We start from the raw sequence: 22,187 nt of genomic DNA, 5'->3' as shown, positions 1-22,187 counted from the left end.
AGTTACTTTTCTGCTTGAATGTCCTTAAAAGTGAAGGTGTGTGACTTACTAGGTGATCTTTCAGTTCCCTTAGATTAGAAACTTAAATTTTTCATCTACTTTCCACCTATTCAGTGGTGACAGATTTTTAAATCTTACGTAGTTGTATGTCACAGACTTGAGGCAGAAGTAAGTCAGAGGGTAGAAGTTACACGTGGTTGGACTGCTGGTCACTAGAAGACGATGAAGGTGAAAGAAGTAGAAAAAGGTCAGTGTCTTTTGGAACAAAGATACAGAGGTTTGAACTGTTTGCAGTTTAGCAGTATTGGGCAGGCTATTACCCTTTATCCAACCTGCCCTATCATTTAAATGCTTTTCCATTAATTGTTTAATTTTGAGGTTACTTACAATCATAACTATTGATTTTAAGAAGTTTATTTGTCCAGTAGGATACTTTTGCTCCCTAACTTTCTGCGTGGTACCAATTTACTAACAAATTGATTCTCTTACAAAGTTCACTGATAGTAAAGTTTTTCAAGTGATTCAGGTGAAGTCTGGAAAAGCGACTCTTAAACTTGAGTCTGCATCAGACTCACCCGGAGGGTCTGTTAGAGAATCAGATTGCTGGGCCCAACACCCACCGCTTCTGCCTGGGTAGGTCCGAGGGAGCCCGTTACGTATTTGTGTTTCTGACAAGCCTCCAGGTCACGCTGATGCTACTGGCCTACGGACCACATAGGAGAACCACTGGTCTGTACTGCACAGACTTGTTAACCTGAACATAAAAGTTTTTGAGGTGAATGGTAATGGAAATACCCAGGATTTATAATCTGTTTTTAATTCTTTATGTTAGTTGGAGGAAATAAGATGTAAGTACATCGCAAAGTGATGCATGACCCAGAGATACTTTTTTGCTTTTTCCACAAATTGGATCTGTTGACCTGCTTTGATGTGCTTCAGTTTTTTTGTTTCTCTTTCTGCAATTTCCAGCCCTACCTGGTTGGGTAGTTGTTGTGGTTCAGGTCCTTGCTGCTAAAGTCAAAACACTGTCTATGGTTTTAGTTAATTGTGGATTGACCTTTAAGAGAGGTGATCTCAAAAAAAAAAAAAGAGAGAGAGAAAGAGGTGATCTCTATGATGATTTAGGATTTCTAGAATATATTCATTAAGTCACTTGAATTTTACAAGAAGCCTGTCAGGTAAGGGATGATCTTGACCAGTTTAGAAGTGACAGGTTTGATGTTCTGTGATGTTAACTGGTAAGTTCCAATTCATCCAGGTAAAAGAGTCAAGTCCTGCAGCCAGGTCTTTCAGCTCCAAGTCTCATGATCTCTTACTACACCCCTCTGCTTCCTGTATTGATGCCCCAAAGCTGTGAGGCTCAGCTCCAGGAGCACATGGTCTCCATGTCCACAGGCCATCCTGATTCGTGACGCACCCTAGTGATACACATGTGTTGGCGTTTGAAAGGGCCCGAGAGTCCAGTATGCCCATGTCGCTTTTGTTCCAGGGAATTGCAGCGCTCTGTGAGGCTGGTTAACTTCAGGTCTGCCTACCCTAGAGTCTTCCTCCCAAGCTTAGCTTTGAATCCAACCTCCAAGCTGATGATTTCCTAGTCTCCTTCATAAATGCATGATAGTGTAAAGTCCAGGAACCTCAGGCATTTTGTGCTGGGCTTCGTGTGTCCATCTAATGGCACAGGCCAACAAATAAGACAGTTCTGTTGATTTATCCGAGTTTTTAAAAAGTTTTTTTGAAAGTGAATACTTTTTCAAGATTTTATTTATTTTTAGAGAGAGGGAGGGAGAAAGAGAGAGATACATTGATGTGTGGTTGCCTCTTGTGCACCCCGTACTGGGGACCTGGCCTGCAACCTCCATAAATGTGCCCCAACCAGGAACTGAACTGGGGACCTTTTGGTTCGCAGGCCAGCGCTCAATCCACTGAGCCACACCAGCCAGGGCCACTTATCTAACTTGTGGTTGAAGCTCAACCATCACATATCAGCAGGCATCCAGCTCCCTATTTGCTACATCATTCCTGCCGAATATTATTATTATGAATTGTGAGATTTAACACTTGTCACATCCCATTATATAACGCTTTATTTTGTGGTGGGACATTGATTAAAACCACTAGTTGGGAGATGATTTATCTGTGACGGAAGTCATTTCTACTAAAAAGAATGTTGTGTGCCCTGACCAGTTGGACGTTGCCCCGTCAGGGCGCACGCCTGGGAGCAGGTTCAGCCCTCCGGCTGGCGGGGGGTGTGAGCGGCAGCAGGTCTGGGTCTCTCTCCCTCTCTTTCTCCCTCCCTCCACCGCTCTCTGAAAATAAATAAAATCTTTAGAAAAGTGATGAGAAGTAAATGCTTCCTTATAAAAAGAATGTTTTGTAGTTCTAGTTTTGCTGAGCATATATATTGTTATGTGTAACTGCTTAAAGGTTTTTAATTTTGTTTTTAAATGATTTTTTTTTAAACTGAGGGAGAACATATTGTACTAGTTTTAAGTTTTAAATATCAGTAGTATAGTTTTAAAAATTAATATGATATTGAAAAGGCAGCTTAGTTTTGCTATTCTTCATGAGTCCTGGCTTTTTAGCATTTTTATATGACTTTATATTTGAAGAACTGTTGACCGTCTCTACCACTACCTCTCACGGATCAGTAGTCAACACATAAATATTTTTTATTCATTTAGACATTGATATGCAAATATTATATTTCAGTAATTGTAATGAACTCAACTTTGGGAGAGTTGTTGCAATAAAATTGAAGAAAGGATGCGCATATTATGTAACATTCAGTGTGTCTTAATCCGTTTCCCATCAGCCCCCGCGACCAGTCCTCTTCAACACCAAACGACTGTTTCTAGAACTGCACACCGTGGTTAGGTAGGGTACTGAAGGGGTAAGTTCCTTACAGGAAATGACATGTCCGCAAGGTCTGGCCCCTTGTACCCACATCAGGTGTCCAGCAGCACTTTATTGAACTTGGTGAGTTGGTAAAGAAGGAACCCAAAAGTTTTGGGGATACCATGAAGTGTGGTTACCATTGGAGCAAATTACGGCTAAACATATTTGTCAAACTAGATTGACAAGTTTAATTTCGTTTTTGTAGTCACTGAGTGTTTTTCTTAGTTTTTTAACACATCATCCTAGATTTCCTATCTTAATTTTTAAGTTATATTAGACAATTTTCAAACATCATAAAAGCTAAGCTACTTTTGCTTTTTTATTTTATACAATATAATAAAGTTTGTTTTTTATATTCTTTAGGCCTACAAAAACCAGCTATAGGAATTTTTTTTTTTACTTGTGTCAAAAGCAGAAGATTAAATTTTGGAGAAAAAACAAACATAATATGATCGGATACTGTTTTTACCTGTTTTCAGTGCTCTTGGTAAGAGTCCCGTGTCTGTGATGTTGCCGTGGGGCTGGAAATCTTCAGCCGCAAGACGCAGAATAGAGACGAGCTGAAAACAGTCCCTGAGGACAGGCGAACCTTAGACGTTCAGGGTCCACCACCTGGTTTTACTTGATCCAGGTTCCTTAACCTTGCAGACCCTCGGTGGCCTTCCTGGCAGACCCTAACGTGGGGTTTGTGAGCACTGATCAAGACAGCGTACACACAGCAGGGGCCTGTTGTGGTTTCTGCCACGTGGTGGGCACTTAATACGTAAATGTTGGCTCTAGTAATGACACTGTCATAAACACCAGTTATTCTGAGAAATGAGGCCCCAGTGGGAGAGAAGTCAGAGTAAATTCTTACAGCTTTAATCAGTGGGCATATAGACATGTGTGACACCGCAGCAGTAAGGCAGTTTTTTAGTGCTGAATATTAAACAGGAACAGGCTGGACCGCACCCTGCTAGAGTTCTGTGTTCTGTGACAGAATTAAATAATGAGTTTGGTTATGTTAGCCTGAACAGATTATATGCGGTACGTTATACTGCATATACTTGGAGTAAAGTACTGGTGGCGTTTTTTGGTAGAGTAGAAAAGGAATTTTGGATGGTCCGATTCTTGTTGTGGGAGATGGTCATGAGTGTAAATGCTGTGGTGTAGGGGTTTTGTTTGGTTAGAACTCACGGTATGAATGAATCCCTGGCAGGAGATTCAGGTGCTAAGGAGGTAGAAAGGGGTGGGAGTTTAAATCCAAGTGATCTGAAATGAAACCTTACGTTGAAAGATGACAGTTCTAAAGGAAAATACACAACAATTCCCATCTTACCCATTATCTCTTGCAAAAGTCGTAGACAGGCAGGAAGCACGGGGGCTGGCAGGTTGGTACCGGCCCTCTGTGTCCTGCGGGGTGAGTGGACCCGAAAGGAGGACCTCGGGGCTAATGTGACCAGACTCTTCGCAGTCAGTGTTCCAGAGGGTGTGATTTTGACTTATCATCAGAATGCTCTTTTAAAAGCCTCAAGTCATTTGTATGTATACTTCATTTTGAAATACAGAGTTTGAATTAATCAAAATAGTTTTTCTTTTCAGTGTGTTCTTAAGTAACCAGATTAACATACTTTATTGAAAAATAGTGTAGTATTATTAGGTGACATTGTTACTTTAGTTTAATCAATGAGTGAATGAGTGAGAAAACACTTTTGCAAATTGCAAAGTATAATATAAATTTAAAGTGCTCCCAGGAAGCTAAAATTTTTAGAAGGTTACTAGATTATAAGGATATTATGCTTGCTTTGGATACATTTTACATTGATTTTTATTATTTGGCAAATAATTCTCATATGTAAGGAAGTTCTTACCTATTTCTAGTTCTTTTAATATGTATTAGTCATTTTTGTATTGTACCATGTTAGTAGTTTCTTGCTTATGAAGATGTTATCCACAGAACTGTTTGAATTGTTAATCCTAACTCCCTAAGATTTTGCAAACATTTGGATTATGTTTAAATCCTATTTCAAGTGTATTTCATTCTTTGGAACTTGAACTCCCTTATCCAGGAGAACATCTGATTTCTATGCTCTTTCTGTATGCTGCTGTAGTAGATCTTTATTGTGTGAGCTAGCTATTACTTTATATTGTGATTGCATTAATGCATTTTATTCCCTTTTTCTCTTCCTTTCCTCCTGAATTTGGTTGATTGGAATAATATCTTATCTGTATATGTAGCTTTATCCCATAGTGAATAAAAGACAGTATTTGTTGAGTTAAATGAAATGAATGAGAAAGTGTCAATTTTTAGATTTACATAAATTAGAAAATTTTTGTCTTATCAACATAAACAGAATTACTTATTGAAAATCTGAGGTCTGTCTAGAAAGTATCCAGCCATGTAATATGAAAAATAAAGGCATTTACTGAAGAAGATACAAAATATAAGAAATATTACACATAGAACAATGATGCGTCAGTCTCCTTCAAAGCAGGCCCTGCGGGACCTCACAAAGTTCTTCCAGCATCTCTTCCACTGTTGAAACAGTCTGCAAAATCCTTTGTTGGAATCACCATCAGATGCCCCACTGTATTTTCCTGAATCTGAAATCTGTTCCCTTTCAAAGGTGATTTTAGTTTTGGGAAAAGCCAGAAGTCACAGGGTGCCAAATCTGGGCTGAAGGAGGCTGAGTCACCTTGGTGATTTGGTGTTTTACCAAAAAACTCTGCCTGGGATGTGATGCATGAGTGGACATGTTGTCGTGATGAAGCTGCCAATCACCAGTTGCCCATAGTTATGGTGAATTCGTTGTATTGCATCTCTCAGCTGCTGAAGAACATTGAGGCAGTACTCCTTATTAATTGTTTGGCCTGGAGGGGTGTACTCATGATGGACAACACCTTCTCAATTAAAAAGCATTGTTAACATGGGCTTGATCTTGCTGCAACTTCGCTGCACCCTCTTCGGGCGTGGAGAACCTGGGGACCTTCGTTCCTGGATGACAGCTGTAGACCCATCATTCATTTCCAGTTACGACCTTCTTGAGGAGGTCTGGTTCATTGGTAGTGGTTTGAATCAAGTCATTAGCAACTGTAGCACGACGTTCCTTCCGCTCTGGGTGCAAAAGCCGTGGAACAAATTTTGCCATGACATGTGTCACGCTAAGATCCTGCATCAGAATCTCAGGTACAGTAGTTTTGGGGGTCCCCAGGTCAGCTTCTAGTTCTCTCACTGTCAGTTGCTGATCTTCATTGACTGCAGCCCCTACATGTTCAACATTCTCAGGTGTTCTGCTTGTTGCAGGCCTTCTGGAATGTGGATCGGTTTCAGCAGATCCTCAGCCATCTTTTGAAGTGTTTGTGCCACACTTTTATTTGCACTGCACTCATTGCACGACCTCATCCTTGAAAGCCTCTGAACCATCTGCATAGTTTCCATGGAGGAACGTTCCAGCTTAACACAAAATCTGATGCAGATTGTTGCTCTACTCACTCGGTCATTTTGAATGTGATGGCCACACAGTGCATGTGCTCACTCAACGGCATCTACCGCCCCCACTGATTAGCACAGTGAAGTTGTCATCGTTTACACATGTGCATCCCAGTCCACTCTCCTTGGCTGCCAGGTTACATCAATGTCATACAAACCGTTTTTGTTATATTAACAATAGATGGGCTTTTTCCAGACAGACCTTAGTATATATTTTCAATGAATAATTTATTGAAATTAGGGGCAATTTTGAAAAATACTTTGCCTTTTTGATTAATATGGCATTTATTTAAATGGTTAACTAAATCTCCAACTGAATTATGATGCGTATTCAGTGTTGTCTGGCCTTGCTTCGTGCATTGTAACCTCTCAGTGAGTAGTTCACAGCTCTGTCCTCTGGCTTAAGCATAGGATAACCTGGGTTGATAACCTAGGTTGTTAAGTGTACCAAGGATATTCTTTGTCATTTGCTCATGGTTGACTTTCTTTACCAATAAAGGTAAAAATCTGGATATATCAAACTAGATGACAAATCAGGATGAGTTCCCTAAATTTAAAGACAGTTTGTTTTACTGTTACTACATTGAATATAAAAGGGATTTAAAGAAACCTGGCAGGTTAGAGTTCTAGCATAGCTACATGCTCATCATTTCTTTCTTCCTTCCAAAAATAATGGCACACCATAGTTAGAGTGTTAATAGATGGTTTTGCCTTCTAGAAGGCTTTTCTTTTTTGATCATGAACCCCTTTGAAAGTCTGATTCAAGTTCGGAACCCCACCTCAAAAGAATACTCATGTACATCCATACCAAACACACAACATTCTGTGTACAGCTTCAGGGGATGACAGTCTCCTGATCTGGTGGGTGAGTCAGGACCTGCCCATGTGAAACAGCAGTGTGAGGCAGTGTAGGAATTCATCTGTGACGGTCTCTCACTCATGATAAGAATGACCACAGTGATTCAAGGATTGAGAGAGAGATTACAGTAGTAGAATTGCATGCATGAAAATGTTATTAAGTTCAGCAAGAATCTTTATAAAGGCTGCTCAGTATTTCTGAGTTCCATTTGTTTCCATTAAGCCCAGTAAACTAGAAAGACCCAGTTTTAGGGAGGATCATTTTTTTTTTGTAAAATTTGCCTGGAGTGAACTCTGTTCTCTAGGATTCAGGTGCAGAAGGCATGTGAGAAGGAGGTAGACCCAGAGCAATGAAGGCAGTCAGTTCCTTTTTTCTACACAAGTGAATATTATTTAAGTGATACATGCATATAATAGGGAAGATAGAGGAATTTTGTGGCATTTTTCAGTAACGGTGATAAGGGGTAAGAGAGCTGTATGTAGATTTTGGCATTAATGAATCATATTGCTAATGACGTTGCCTTCTCTCTGTTTCTTTCTTTTGAGCTGTTGAGTGATGCCAACCATGGTATTTTCTTTTTTCATATCACTGATTGTCTTAACCCTGAATCATCTTTTGTAAATGCCTGGGACTCAGCCTAGTCACTTACTGAACAGCTTTCCATGATTCAGCATTTTAAACAATGACAAAATGGAAACATTATCATTACGTCTTCCAAAGTCAGTACCAAAAATCTAATGTCCCATCGAGACTAAAATTATTATAAAACATAAATAGTGCATCAAAATAATGCTATAATTTGCCCTGGCTGGTGTAGCTCAGTGTATTGAGCACAGGAATCAAAGGATTGCAGTTCGATTCCCAGTCAGGGCACATGCCTGGGTTGCAGGCCAGTTTCCAGCAGGGGATGCATGAGAGGCAACCATACATTGATGTTTCTGTCCCTCTCTCCTTCCCTTCCCTTCTAAAGATAAATAAATAAAATCTTTAAAAAGAAAATAATGCTGTAATTCAAGATGGAGAGGCATCGTGAATGTATTTGTTCAACAGTATTTTTCATTCATTTTGTGCATCAAAGCATTACTACTATGGCAATATGCTAGAACAGAAACCTTTTCACTGTGTACAACTGTCTGTTCAGCTGCCATTTTGTGCATTTTAACAAGTACAGCAGAGATCTTGATGTTACATTTTTTTCTAGGGTATAAGTGATAACCAGATGAAGTATAACTTTACGGAATTCCCTGTTGTTTGTAGAATAAAGGATCATTTTATTAGTTTGCTGTTTCAGAGCCCTTTCGTTGGGGTCGAGTTAACTGGTCTAGTCTGTTCCCACAGTTCTCCTTCACTCACCTCACTGTTTTTTGGAAGCACCCCTTCGTTCTCTGATCAGGAGGTCCTTGAAGTCTGGACTTGTCTCTGCATCCTCATTGTCTTGGCCTGTGGCCCAGCCTTGAGTCACACGATGATTTAAAGTAAATGAACACCAAGTATAAGACACCTTCCTTCTGTTTGCAGTGTTCGCCAAGTGTAAATCCTAAAAGTCCCACCCCACAAGACCAACATAAACAGTGTCTCCCAAGGACCTTTGGTGAACTTTCCAGTTTTCTCTGAACTATTATGTAAATAGCATCTTATGTAAAATTTTTGTGTATACTCACTAGCTTACCATGTGTGATATAATCACTTTGATATAGGCCTTATCCCATTTCTTCTGTAGGCTTTTGTGTCAATTAGTTTGGCTTTGAATACTCTACCCACATGTATTTTGGGTCAGTCTTTATCTGTTAAGTGGGGACTGTGTTAACTATACCTTGGATCGCCAGGATCCAGTGAGATAAGGTTTGTAAAGAGCTGTAGACACTGTCTATGAAAGAGCATAGTGAACACCTGACTCTGATTCTTCCCATTCTGTCAGCTCATCTGATTCTAAGCTTAGCTCCTGGAAGGCAGGAGTTGAGTTTCTTTTTCCTATCAGTACTATCTAGCAAGTGCCTTAATCTTAGTAGATGCCCAAATGTATGTTGAATGAATGAATGAATGAACGAACAGAAACTTGGACATTCTTGATAATGATAATATTTATGAGACTTTTATTTAAGATTCAAAATTGGATTTGTAAACATTATAAAAATTAAAATAGATAATCTTAGGTATTTGTGTCACTTAATTCTTGACCATTATCCAAAGTTTACATGTCTCTGGATGTTTATGTAAAGAGTATAATATGCTGTAAATTATCCTGAAGAAGTTCCCCAGAATGTAATTTTTAGCCTTGTTACATCTGTTATCCTTTCAGCCAAAAGAATTTGAAGTATTTTGGGAAAAGTATAAGTTACTTAAAAATGTAATTCAGATTTAAATTATTTGAACTCAGATTCTGTTTTATTGTTTTTTTAAAAAGATTTTTTTTATGTATTTTTAGAGAAAGGGAAAAGGAAGGAGAAAGAGAAGGAGAAAAACATTAATGTGTGGTTGCCTCTTGCGCACCCTCTGCTGGGATCTGGCCCTGGCTGGGCATTGAACCAGTGACCCTTTGGTTTGCAGGCCAGCCAGCACTCAGTCCATGGAGCCACACCAGCCAGGGCAGATTCTGATTTTTTACTGAATTGAATCATGTGACACTAAAGATAATGTCTAATTCTGTTTTCGTGACTGTTCTCACTTTGAGAAATGTTTCAAACATATAGGGTTGGATATATTTAGAATGTGAAGGAGCCTAAGAGTAAGCCCCTTATTTTTTATTCAGAATTTTAAAAGATGTGAAAGTAAATATGTGAAATTAGAGGCTTTTATGTTTTGGGAGAAATTTACCAATTTTTGTAACTGACAGAAAATCTCTTTATAGTAGTTAAGCGGCTAGTGAAAGTTGAAAAATAAATGAAAGCCTTATTCCTAGGTTTCCCTTGATGCTATTGATGTTTCTGTGGTGTAGAAAGCCGGAACAGCAGAAACAAACCAACCTGAGCATCGCTGCCAAAGACCAGCATCACAGCATCAATGCTAAGTGGGTGGGCACGCTCAGTGTGTCCACCTGAGGGCTACGGTACCTCAGTGTTCTTGGCTTTAGGCTGTTTTTAGACAGAGTCTTCCCTGCCCTCACCCACTCCCCAAAAGACTAAGGGTAGGATCCAACTTATAGTTACATCTGACTTAAAGATCTAACCGGGTTGACCGACTTCTTGGTTCTGGAGAAATGTGCAGATCATCTTTTCCTATTCGCGTTCAGCATCTCCTGAGGGGCCTGTGTGTCTGCCACCGTACAGATGCTGGGGGATGCAAAGATGGGCGTGACTCATTCCCCAAAGCTCACAGGCCAGACCGAGGTGCTTCCCCTGCGTTCCCTAGAGCCCCCATCTGGAGAAACGGTGATAAATGCTCTGTAGTGAAAGGTTACATAGTCCTGTCGGTTTGGTAATGGTGATTTATCTCTGTCTCATTGATGGGACAAGGAGGTCTTTCAATAAAGAAAGTGGTTTAGCTTTTTCAAATCCAGTATTTTCTAGTTCATCTGCCCACAGGACCCTTCTTTTGTGGTGCACACATTACCATCTCAAGGGCTGAAAAGGCTGTGCAGCACTCGGTTTAGGGAGCTGCTCGCTGCTCGGAGCTGGCTGTGAGGGGAGGGCGTAGTCAGTGGTGGGGCAGGGAGTCGGGGGAGTCTTCACACAAGGGATTGCACATTAAACTGGGTTTGGAATGATGAGCGTACAGAGGAAGGGAAGGGCAGCTCAGGGCGAGGCAGAAAAAACAGAGTGTACGAAAGTACAAATGCCTGACAGCATGGTGTGTCTCGGTAAACTCCCCGTAGCTCAGTGTTATTAAACCAAAGTAGAGGAGGAAGCTATGCTACAGCAGAGAACGAGCCAGGGCCCTTGACTCTGGAAGAAGCCTCGAGTCGACCGGTCTGTAAAGGGGGAAGTAGTCATTTCAGTTAAGTAAGGTCTATCGTGGTCTATATTCAAAGCTAATTTTCCAGAGGAAACGAAAAATTTCAGATTCCTGCAAAAATAGGAGGTAAACTATTATGGCTGCTATAATAGTGCTGCTGTTGAGTTCTTAAGTTTATTTAATGATTTAAAAAAAAATTGAATCACTTGTGAACACTTAACATAGTACAGAAGGAATGCAAGAGAAAAGCAGTTACCTACAGGGGAGCTCCTATAAGACTGCCAGCTAATTTATTTCTTAAAAGAAACTTTGCAGGCTAGAAGGGATTGGCAAGAAATATTCAAAGCGATGAAAAGCAAGAACCCACAACTGAGATTACCCAGCAAAGCTCTCATTTTGAACCGAAGGGCAGATGAAGAGCTTTGCAGACAAGAAAAAGCTAAAGGAGTTCATCACCACTAAACCGATATATGAAATGTTAAAAGGACTTCTTTAAGAAGATAAAAAATATGAACAATAAAATAGCATAAATACATATCAATGATTGAATCTAAAAAAATAAGCAGAACAAACAGTCACAGATACAGAGAACATTTTGATGGCTGTCAGATGAGAGGGAGTGAGGGGGATGGGCAAAAACGGTGAGGGTGTTAGGAGTACAGATCGTGGTTACAGAACAGGCATGGGCTTGTGGAGAGCGGCGGAGGAGAGAGTAGCCAGAGAGCACATGCACGAGCTGCAGGCTGGGACAGCAGTGTGGGGGTGGCCTCGGTGGAGGGGGACAACTGTAATAGCACAGTCAATAACATAAAATTCAAAAAGGGAATAATGAAGCAATTTGCCTTTTTAAAACTTTAGAGTTAACTTAACATTTTTGAATTGTAGGAGAGTCATCACACATGAAGACAGAACAATACATCATTTTTGGCATTTTTATGTTTCTAAATTTAAGGTTAAACTGTGCTTTCTCTACCACCATTGATTCTCATTATAAAATACTGAAAAATATGGAAAAATGATCTGTAAACACCACCTTTATACACTATAATCCTTTCATGGAAGTGGACAAGAGGGCCGGCCATTTGTACTAGTGTCAACAATAAAAATAAAGGAAAGGCCCTGGCTGGTGTAGCTCAGTGGATTGAGCTCAGGCCTGCGAATCAGACAATCGCGGTTCGATTCCCAGTCAGGACACATGCCTGGGTTGCAGGCCGGTTCCCTGCAGGCCACTTCCCAGCAGGGGATGTGCAAAGGGCAACCATACATTGATGTTTCTCTCCCTTTCTCCTTCCCTTCCCCTCTAAAGAGAAATAAATTAATTAAAATCATAAATCATAGTAAAAAATAAAGGAAGAATCTCCATTCAGTGGATATACTGTTGTTTGTATACCCATAAACAGTCTTCAGTTTTTTAAACCATATTTTAGATGGTTTCTATTTCTTTGTTATTAATATTTTGTATATGTAGTTCTAGGATTGGAATTAATTGGGTAAAAAGTAGGAATATGTTCAGGACTCTTGTGCAATAATTATTTACACTGGGAGTTTATCAAAGTGTTTATCAGGTATTGAAAATAATTTTAAAAAGACAAAAATAAGAAAGCAAACTTTGTTGACTGAGTACTTTAAAAATATGGGCCCATATTGTTTGGTTTGTGGTTTTCACAGTAAGCGATAGTTCATACTTTTTCACACTCTGTGTAAAGAAATGTGAGAATTTTCTCTTGATACGAAGCACCTTTTTATTTTTGAGGTATCCATCACGAATTGAAAAAATCGACTATGAGGAAGGCAAGATGCTGGTCCATTTTGAGCGCTGGAGTCATCGTTACGACGAGTGGATTTACTGGGACAGCAATAGGCTGCGGCCCCTGGAGAGGCCCGCGTTACGGAAGGAAGGTCTGAAAGACGAGGAAGATTTCTTTGTAAGTAGCGAGGTTTTTTTTAACTGCTAGATAGGTAACGATATATTTTAAAAGGAGTCTGTTAAAGTTTACAAAAGCTCATTTTTATGAAGGAAGCTCTTATTATACATGGTATTGATCTTCAAAGTTGTTTGAACTAGGATTTTCAAGCTGGAGAAGAAGTTCTGGCTCGTTGGACAGACTGTCGCTATTACCCAGCCAAGATCGAAGCGATTAACAAAGAAGGTATGTATCTGAAGCGACCTTGTATCTGAGATTGAAAATGGGATTAACAGTAAAGTTTTCACTGGATTTCTAATTTTAATTAGTGCCTAAATAAACTGTTTAGGCTAGGAGAGGTAAATAGTGGTTAATTTTGTTTTAGTTTTCAGTTCACAGGCCCATGTTGTATGCTTTTTATTTCTGCTCCCCTACTTCCAGTTGGTTGTCTGAGCTACTTTTAGATGCTTGTCTCAGCCAGAGTGAGGACAGGTTTAAGGCAGAGGCAGTTCAGACCAGTTTGACTTGGAAGTGAAGGACCGTGCGCTATTTCCTGAGTATGGAGTATGGAACTTCATTAATTTGAGGGTTTCCTTTATTGCATCCTTCCCCTGCACTTTTTCTTAGTTTCTTTAGATAACTGAGGGTTAATTGTTCTCTAGTAACCTGTTGTGGTATCTAATATCTATACTGATCTGATTACAACTATTGAAAATAACACAGAATTCGGGTGTGTCAATGTGGCATAAGATCAATCAGTCTACTGTACAGGTAATGAACTTAAAAAACAACTTGTAAAACAATTACTTTGAAAAGGTATGAGAATATTTGAACTATTGGAAATACACTCATTTTGAAAATTTATTACTTAAAATAGCCTTTAAAACAATTGCGAAATAATTGTAAATGTATCTTTCAAGTTGGTAATACATTAATTTTTCTATTAAATTATTTCTCAAACTTGACCACTCATTTTTTACAGTACTAAAGAAGCACACTGAATGACAGCTTCTTTGCAAGAGAGCATTTAATCTAAGTAAGGGGACACTTCTTTAAACTTATCTTGAAAGGCGAAGGAGTAAAAGTGCCTTTCTGATGGAAGAAATGGCGTGTGGGAAAGAAGAGAGGTGTGCCACTTGTGAAGGACTTCAGTCGCCCATGTGACTAGAGTGAGGGATTCCTTTAAAGGGAGTAGAATAGCCAGAGAAGAGGTTTCATAGAGAAGCAAGGACAGGTATAAGTGTCTTATAGTCTCGCTAAAGAATCTGAATTTCGTCCGGTCTGGTTGGCTCAGTTGGTTGGAGCATCCTCCCGTAAACCGAGAACCCGGGAACTCAGGCTTCAGTCGGTACACACCGAGGCTGCGGGCTCAGGCCCTGGGCAGGACACAGGTGGCAGGCAGCCAGTCAGTGTTTCTCGCACTCTCCCTGTTTTCCTTCCTCTCTTTCTAAAAGCAATGAAAAAAATGACCTCGGTGAGGTTAAAAAAATAAAAAAGAATTTGTATTTTATTTGGAGGTGAAAGGAACCATGGAAGGGATTTAAGCCGAGGTTTTAAACTTAAAACAAACTTGAGATAAATAGGTAAGAAGACAGAAAAATACTTTTAAAAGAGTTGTATTAATGTTAGATGTGAAAAATAAGTCATAGTCATCTAGCTAGAAACTACGATTATAACTTTACAAAGGTCTTACTCCATTTACCATTTTAATGACTGGAAATAGCAAATATGGCTATAATTTTATCACTACCAGTCACCTCACTGCAGGGAGAGCTGAGGGACATCTCAGTGCTGTGGTTACTTCTCCTTTTCTGCTGGGGCCTTGATCTCCCTGTGCTGCATGGAGGCTTCTGGAGAGCTCCATGATGGAGCCCGTATTCCTGTGTTCTCGGTACCTGGGCTTCTGCAGGGTCAAGTCCAGAGCCTAGCACAGAGCAGGCAGTCAGTAACCATCTGCAGAAGGAAAGGAAGGAGTAATGAATCAATTCTGTTGGATAATACTGTCCACTCCAAACAACACAAAACATAGCAAAACTAAACCATGTCCTTTTCATTAAGAGCAGTTTAAAAGTAGTGAGCTTTGTGATCTTCCTTCGAGGCTTAAAGTGCATTGGGAATGCCCACATCCAACTCAGAAACAAAACCGCCCACGTTCTTTACCCCTGCTGGTGTCCGCGGTCATGTGGTACAGAATGTCAGCTTATGTTAGTGCAGAGCGATGATACCGATTGCAGCTGCCGCTGTTTGGGGAGCAGTTTAAGTGAGCCCTTAGAGAAACATGAGCAGATACAATTTATTTTTTGAAAATCTTGTAGAGGTACTCATTTTGTGATTTCTGTATGCCCCACATGGTGGGTGAGCCTGCCCCTTCACCCCCAGAAAAGAGGAAAAGGCAGAGGAAGCCCTCTGTTTACTGCAGAAGTTTCACAGAAGTAAAGAAACGTGAACGTTTTAGGTATTTGTACTAAGGTTGAAAAGATGAGGCATATCACTGCAGTGGTCAGGGCAGTTTTCAGACCACGTGTGGGATTTGAAGACTGACCCTGGAGAAGCCAGCTGGGATTAGGAAAGGAGGGGAGGCATCACGACAGAGCAGCCATTGTTGGAGGGGGGGGACGCACAGTTGGGTGCGGTGAGCAGCCTGCTCCCCCAAGAGCTGAGAGCTAGCTGTGTTGGAGAAGAGGCGGCTACAGGGGTGAGGACGGTGTACGGTGCGCATGCGGTTTGGGGTGCGCACGCAGTGTACTCCCAGACTGCCGGGGTCTTTATCTCCCAGCTGTTCAACCGATACCAGTTTCTTTCATAACTTGGGTTCACATTTTTATATCTGTAATATTATGTATTACACTCATTATAGGAAAATAGGAAATTCAGATTATAAAAAAAGTTTTGTACATGCAGTATGTCAGTGCCTGTGTGCCAACTTCAAAGCCAGTGATGCCAATTATTACATTTATTTATATGTTTTTTGTAAAGGTCAGGTGTCTTTACTTAAAGTGGCACTCTACTTTCATTTGTACAGGGAATTATAGAAAAATACTGGAATTTCCATAAGTATAAAATGTACATATTTTATATTTTCTAATAGTGCTGACTTGTAGTGCCTTACCAGCGTGTGGTCTGTTAGGGGAAAGACAACATGCTTTGTACCAACCATGCAGACAGGGTCTATGGGGACAGGGTCTGGAGTCCTCAAAGAAGGATGAGGTGTGGTGGTGAGGGGGAGGGGAGGGTTTGGGAGTTAGTGACGGCTGTGGTGAGCATTTAAGGCTCCCAGTTTGGCGGTGTCCTCCGGACTGGGGACTCTCATCTGGTGACCTGGCTTAAAAGCCCGCGAATCTATAATTCTTATTTGCTAGTTCATTGTCACCAAAGAAATGATTTTTTTTTTGAGGAAATTTTTTTTTCTTTTATTAGATCTTTCTGTCAATTAGGGAGAGACTTAGAAAGGGAGTACACTTTCATAGAAATATTACACATTTTTTGTAAATAATGATGTTATTTTTTTCCAGGTGTATTATAACATACTCGATATGTTATCTAAGCATATTTAAATCATTACAAAATAAATTTTGAAATATTTCAGTCAAAATCAGAAATGCAACTAATTTATCAGGATTTAATTTGTGTACTTTTTAGAGGGAAAGAGAAAACAAACTTACTAAATTTGATAGAGTCCCGAACAGGGTTGTATGTTTGCAGTTACTGTAATCACAGTTACTTATATCTATCAGGGCATTACTTGGTAGATTTCAAGTGTTGCTGTAAGGTTGAATTGTATTTTCTAATGACTCTGACTTGCTCCTCTTTCAGGAACATTCACAGTTCAGTTTTACGATGGAGTAATTCGTTGTTTAAAACGAATGCACATTAAAGCCATGCCCGAGGATGCTAAGGGGCAGGTAAGAGTGTGCAGCATTCCTAGCTACCCACAGGGATGTCTTCTTGAATGGCGACTGATGGAAGTGTACATGTGTATTCATAAAGCGAACTAATTGTAGGATTATGTGCTGATAGCCCCAAATAGCAGCAAGACACAGAAGCTTAGAATGTAAATTGCACCCTTGATTTTTGCTCCTTTGGTGTTAGACCTGCTAAAGTTATAGGTCACTAGTTTCTGTTCCAGGTGAAATCCCAGCACCCACTAAGCTGGTGTTGTCCTATCGACCCAGCTGGATCGTGTAACCAGCCTATGGGAAGTGAGGTAAGTGCCTTTTTTAAACTTCGTTTTGTTTTTCCTGGTATATAGTATCATTTAGAAAGTTAATTTTTAATGACAAACTTTTACATTGAGTTTCTTATCCTCTCTTTCCTTCTATAAATCATAGTCATTAATCTTCTTTAAAAGGCGCTTACCTGACGCTCTGTAGGCTGTGTGGGCAGGGCTCTTGGAGCCTTGCGGCGTGAGCAGTGTGTTACGTGGCTCGGCACTGCTCACACCGAGAATGAACGGTAAGCCTTTGCAGGAGAGTCTGGGATGCAGTGCAAACCATGATTCCATTGGTTGACTGTGTTTCCTGAAATACTGGAAAGAAAGGTGCCAGTAGAAATTTAAAATATTTTCTTTTATGTTCTGCTGTTATTTGGGATTTTCAGCACCTGGACCTACAATTAATTTTAAGAAATTGAAAGTAAGCTGTAAAAATATCTAATGTGGAAATATGCTACATATTTGTTCCATAACATGAAGTTAAAAATGTCATCCTGAAATGTGTTGAGATCACCTGCTCAGCTGCAGAAAAGGGTATATGTTTAGAACTCTGCAAATGTAGACCATCTCATTAAAAAAACAATTTTTTATATCTCGAGGGAAGTATGGTTGGTTTAAATCACCAGGTTTTCAAAAATTTACTTTTGAAATGATCAGCTAGCAGAGTTTTTTCCCCTCTAATTAATAAGAAATGTGATTTAAAATGGAAATGCTTTTGATCAGTAATTTGCTCTGTGTTTTTCTACTTGTATGTATAAATAAAATGTTCTTTTAAGCATTCAGTGGTGTGATTTATTGGTTACTGCATAGAAACATTGAGGAAAACATTGTGAATTTGGTTTGAAATATATCCGCTTAATTAAACAAAATTCTCTTTCCCTAGCTCTCTCTTTCTCTCTTTGGTGCTTTAAAACTATTATTTTATTATTCTGGTTATTCACATGTTTGTGAGATGGCTCTAGCCCTAAAACTATTTATTTTCCAAATTGAGACATTGAGCCAATTTAGTTTGTGGTAAAATTACAAGTTGTAAAAATTAATTTATTGGATATTTTAGTCACATCATGATGTAAGTTAAAATCAATGCTAAAATACAAACTACTGAAAGATAGTATTGGTGGCAATATATTTTCTTTAATTCTGCATTTTTCTTATAGTTTTAAATTACAAGCACATTAAAACATTTGTAGAATTGTTTTTCATAAAATTATCTCATTTTATGAGTCTTTTCCAACAAGTTTTTGACTTGTTTTCATCTAGGGAACATACTAAATCAGATGTCATTTGGGCAATGCTGAGAGAATCCAACTTTGCGTATTCTCTTCCACATCTTGAGTACTTTGAGAATTTCTTAATGAGATACACAATAAAATTTCTTTCACTAAACTAGCAAATGAATGCACTATGCAAATGCCCTTCTTTAAGCTCTCTATGGATTTTTCTCCTGTTCTTTTATTCTTGAGTAGGTGCCGATAAAGAATTTTGTGTAGTAATTCAGTAATGTTAAGGATTGGCTCATAAGGTCCTTTTACTACTTTTAAAACATATCTTGCATACATTATTTTATTGGATTTTGCAGCAAATGCTTTGACATAGGCATGGCTGATATTCCTATTTCACAGCTGAGCAATTCAGAATTCAGAGAATGGAGTGACTTAAAATTTCACTCAGCCCTACTGTGCAGGGGGCCCAAACCTGGGCTTGGTTTCCGACAGTGCTCGTGCGAGAGCACTGTGGTGTCTGCAGAAACCTTCCAAACGCATTAGTTCCGATTCCTGGAATGAGCACACACCGGTTGCTTTTGATAGTGGATCTCCTATTTAAAAATGGAACAGCAGAAGAGTGGGAGAACTCCTTAATCACACAACCGCAGTGATCCCGTGATTAACAAGTCATGTGATCAAGACCCATTTTTCATAGCTGTTTTCAGTTTTCAAAGGTACAGCTTGAATCTTGATTTCTCCTAGTTTTCTCTTTACTGGAGATGGGAAATCACTGGAAACAGAATGTATACCTGGCATTTTTCAGATTTTTCTAACACCTTAAAATCTTCCCCATGGTGTACAGCCCAAAATTAAATGTTCTGCTCTTCATAAGTCTACATACACGTATCTCTGCTGGGTTAGCCCTTTTATTTCTTTTGTCCGATGGTACTTTTGCTTCTCTTTCTGCTGCGTTCATTGCTCTTTCAGTCTTTTTCATTGGTGGTGTTTTTCCCTTTCCTACTTAAACACCACTCTCAAGGCTCACCTGCACCATCTACGTTAGCTATGCAGAGCGACTGAGAGCCCCTGTCCCCTCCGCGTGCTCTCAGCTGCCTGCTGCGCTTGTGAGTGGTTTCCCTTTTGCTAGCAGTGCCCTGTCCTTCCTCTGCCCTTGCCCCAGCAGATCCCATCTCGGGGTTGCACTCGCCCCTCACTTTTCCTGGAGCTTTCCACTGGCCTTCCTCTTCAGTCAGAATCAATCTTCTCTTTTTTGATCTCCCATTATATTCTGTTTATTCCACAACTATCTTTCCTGTCACACTGTCTCACAGTTAATTTTATTTGCCTGTCAGTTTGATATGGGCAGGACCGAAATAGCGGGTGGTTGTAAATAAAACTGGAGTTGGGCAATACTGGTGCATCTTGTTTTTGTTTTCTTCACAAACTAGAAATATAAACCTTTACTTATTTCACAACTTTGTTAGAATTCACTTTCTAATAAGACATTATTCGGACGTAGTTTAAAAAACTGGGAAAGCGAGATGCATGCTGGGTGTTTTCCAGGTGGGAGCAAGGACTTGGTCGCTCCAGGCCCGTGCATTCTCAGGCTTCCAGGAAGTGGCATTTATAGGCTGCAGTCTCGTGAATACGTAGCCTGCTTCCTGGCACCTGTAGTGGGTGTGTTAGGTCCAATCACATTGTGTTTTCAGTTCATGTCCATCAGGCGAGAGAGAGACTGTTTCTCGTGGCTTATTGTCCTCACCATATATTTTCAAGACTGAGCAGCTATCAACTCGTATTGCTTAGTGACCTATTTTATTAACACAAGCCATGAATTAAATGCATTTGATGCTGTGAAGTCTAGTTACTGGGGCTAAGAATTTAATGGATTACTCATTTTGGTTGAATCTACATTGGTGGTCTGTTTGACAGCTTAGTGGACTGAGAGGAAGGGGTTGCTCGCTAGAGGTATTACAAATAGTTGATTTAAAAAAAAATCTTCAGTTGTGAAAATTTAAATGTTACCACCACTTCTTTACATCTTCCCATATTCTTATAATTAGCATTTTTAGTTAAAAATGAAAGAGTACCTGGCTGGTGTAGCTCAGTGGATTGAGCGCAGGCCTGCGAACCAGAGGATCGCAGTTCAATTCCCAGTCCTAGGCACATGCCTGGGTTGCAGGCCAGTTCCCAGCAGGGGACACACAAGAGGCAACCATACATTGATATTTCTCTCCCTCTCTCCTTTCCTTCCCCTCTAAAGATAAATAAATAAAAATTTAAAAAAAATGAAAGTAAAAATTATTCACAACCCCCCCAAAAACTAGTACAGTAAAAATAAACATTTGCATCACAGGGGAATAGCAACTACCACAGGCCCCAGGAAGCTGTGGGGGAGGGACATGAGTCTGGATCCTGATGATGGGACCCTACTGCGGTCAAGTCGCTCTTTTTTTACTCTATTATTAATATAAAGCAGTTGTAATAAATCGGTATCTGAGCTTTAAAAGCTTTACAAATTAATAAAATCACTTTGATTTTTATGAAATTGACCATACTTTGAGTGGTACATTCTTCCAAACAAGGAAGAGTAATTTACTCAAAGAAATACATTTCTTTTAATTTTTGCAGAATTGCAACATAAACATTTTTCTTGTTTCTTTCATGGTTCTTTGTATTACAGAAAAGACTTGCAGTTTGGCATGTAAATCCTGTAGTACTAAGACAGAATGTCATGTAGCACTCCATGTGTGTCATGGGTTTCTTGTTATGCCTGAGAAAATGCACCGAAGGAACATTCGTTACTGAGTATTTCTCTCTTTTACATAAGGTTATAAATCCACCTAACCCATTAGGTTATTGAATTTGGTGTTCTGCCATGTTGATGATCTACCTTGTGAACACAGTTAGATTTTAAAATCTGTGTGCATGCGAAAGTAGCTTTGAACATGTGATTCAGGTTTTTACTCGTTAGTTAATTCAGTTTTGATTAATTTTTAATGTCTCACATGTTTTGTGTTTTTCCTTTGGAGGACTGGATAGCTTTAGTCAAAGCAGCTGCTGCAGCTGCAGCCAAGAATAAAACAGGGAGCAAACCTCGAACCAGTGCTAACAGCAATAAAGATAAAGAGAAAGATGATCGGAAATGGTTTAAAGTACCTTCAAAGAAGGAAGAAACTTCAGCCTCTATAAGCACACCGGAAGTTAAGAAGGAAGACCTGCCCACGTCTAGCGATGATGCCTTTGGTATAAAATGCTCTTACGTTCATTCCTATGGCGGTGGTGAATTCACAGTGAATAATGAACAAGTTGAAACCTTTGGCTATCTGTAGTTTGAACATAGCGTTAAATCATTGGGTTTCTCCCCTAGTATAAATGATGGTTGGCCTTTAGCATTTTATAGATCTGAAGATTAATGGTCTAATATGGGTTCTTGATAATGGATGCTGTCAGTATTTTTGAATAGAAATGAGAGAGATTTTTATCTGTAACTTATTGGTAGTAGGTTTTTGGGTTTCCTTTGTTTTATGTTTTCTAAAACCTTTTAAATGCTTGTGCATGTATTTCAGTATATAATATATAATATACAATATGGAAAATGCAGCGAGTCATTCTCTTCTTGCTTTTCATTCCTGAAGAACAGCTGCTCAGTAGTTTTTATTTCTACCAGAGTATATCAGTCTGGAGGGGTTTGTGTTTTTTTAAAGTTCCGTGTCAAGCACTAGATTAAGCAGTTTTACTGTTTAACTATTTT

General features: G+C 39.5%; 1 protein-coding gene across 8 annotated transcripts in view; it reads left to right on the top strand.

Moving 5' to 3' along the window:
* PHF20L1 (PHD finger protein 20 like 1) overlaps window positions 1-22,187 on the top strand; it is a 66,190-nt gene that overhangs the window by 7,310 nt on the left and 36,693 nt on the right. For 4 of the 8 annotated variants that reach the window (XM_053660844.1, XM_053660845.1, XM_053660848.1 and 1 more), the window contains exons 3-7: window positions 12,868-13,039; window positions 13,180-13,264; window positions 16,832-16,920; window positions 17,133-17,222; window positions 21,466-21,679. In XM_053660844.1, coding sequence (XP_053516819.1) covers window positions 12,868-13,039; window positions 13,180-13,264; window positions 16,832-16,920; window positions 17,133-17,222; window positions 21,466-21,679 — 650 coding nt within the window. The remainder of the gene's footprint in view (window positions 1-12,867; window positions 13,040-13,179; window positions 13,265-16,831; window positions 16,921-17,132; window positions 17,223-21,465; window positions 21,680-22,187) is intronic. The other 4 variants (XM_053660847.1, XM_053660846.1, XM_053660850.1 and 1 more) reach the window with 2 other exon arrangements.

Source organism: Artibeus jamaicensis, unplaced genomic scaffold, assembly GCF_021234435.1.
Source record: "Artibeus jamaicensis isolate MK-2021 breed Jamaican fruit bat unplaced genomic scaffold, CSHL_Jam_final scaffold_916, whole genome shotgun sequence".
NCBI classification, from domain to species: domain Eukaryota; kingdom Metazoa; phylum Chordata; class Mammalia; order Chiroptera; family Phyllostomidae; genus Artibeus; species Artibeus jamaicensis.
Note: the sequence above shows the minus strand (reverse complement) of the source record. Positions and strands in the feature narration are given on the sequence as shown.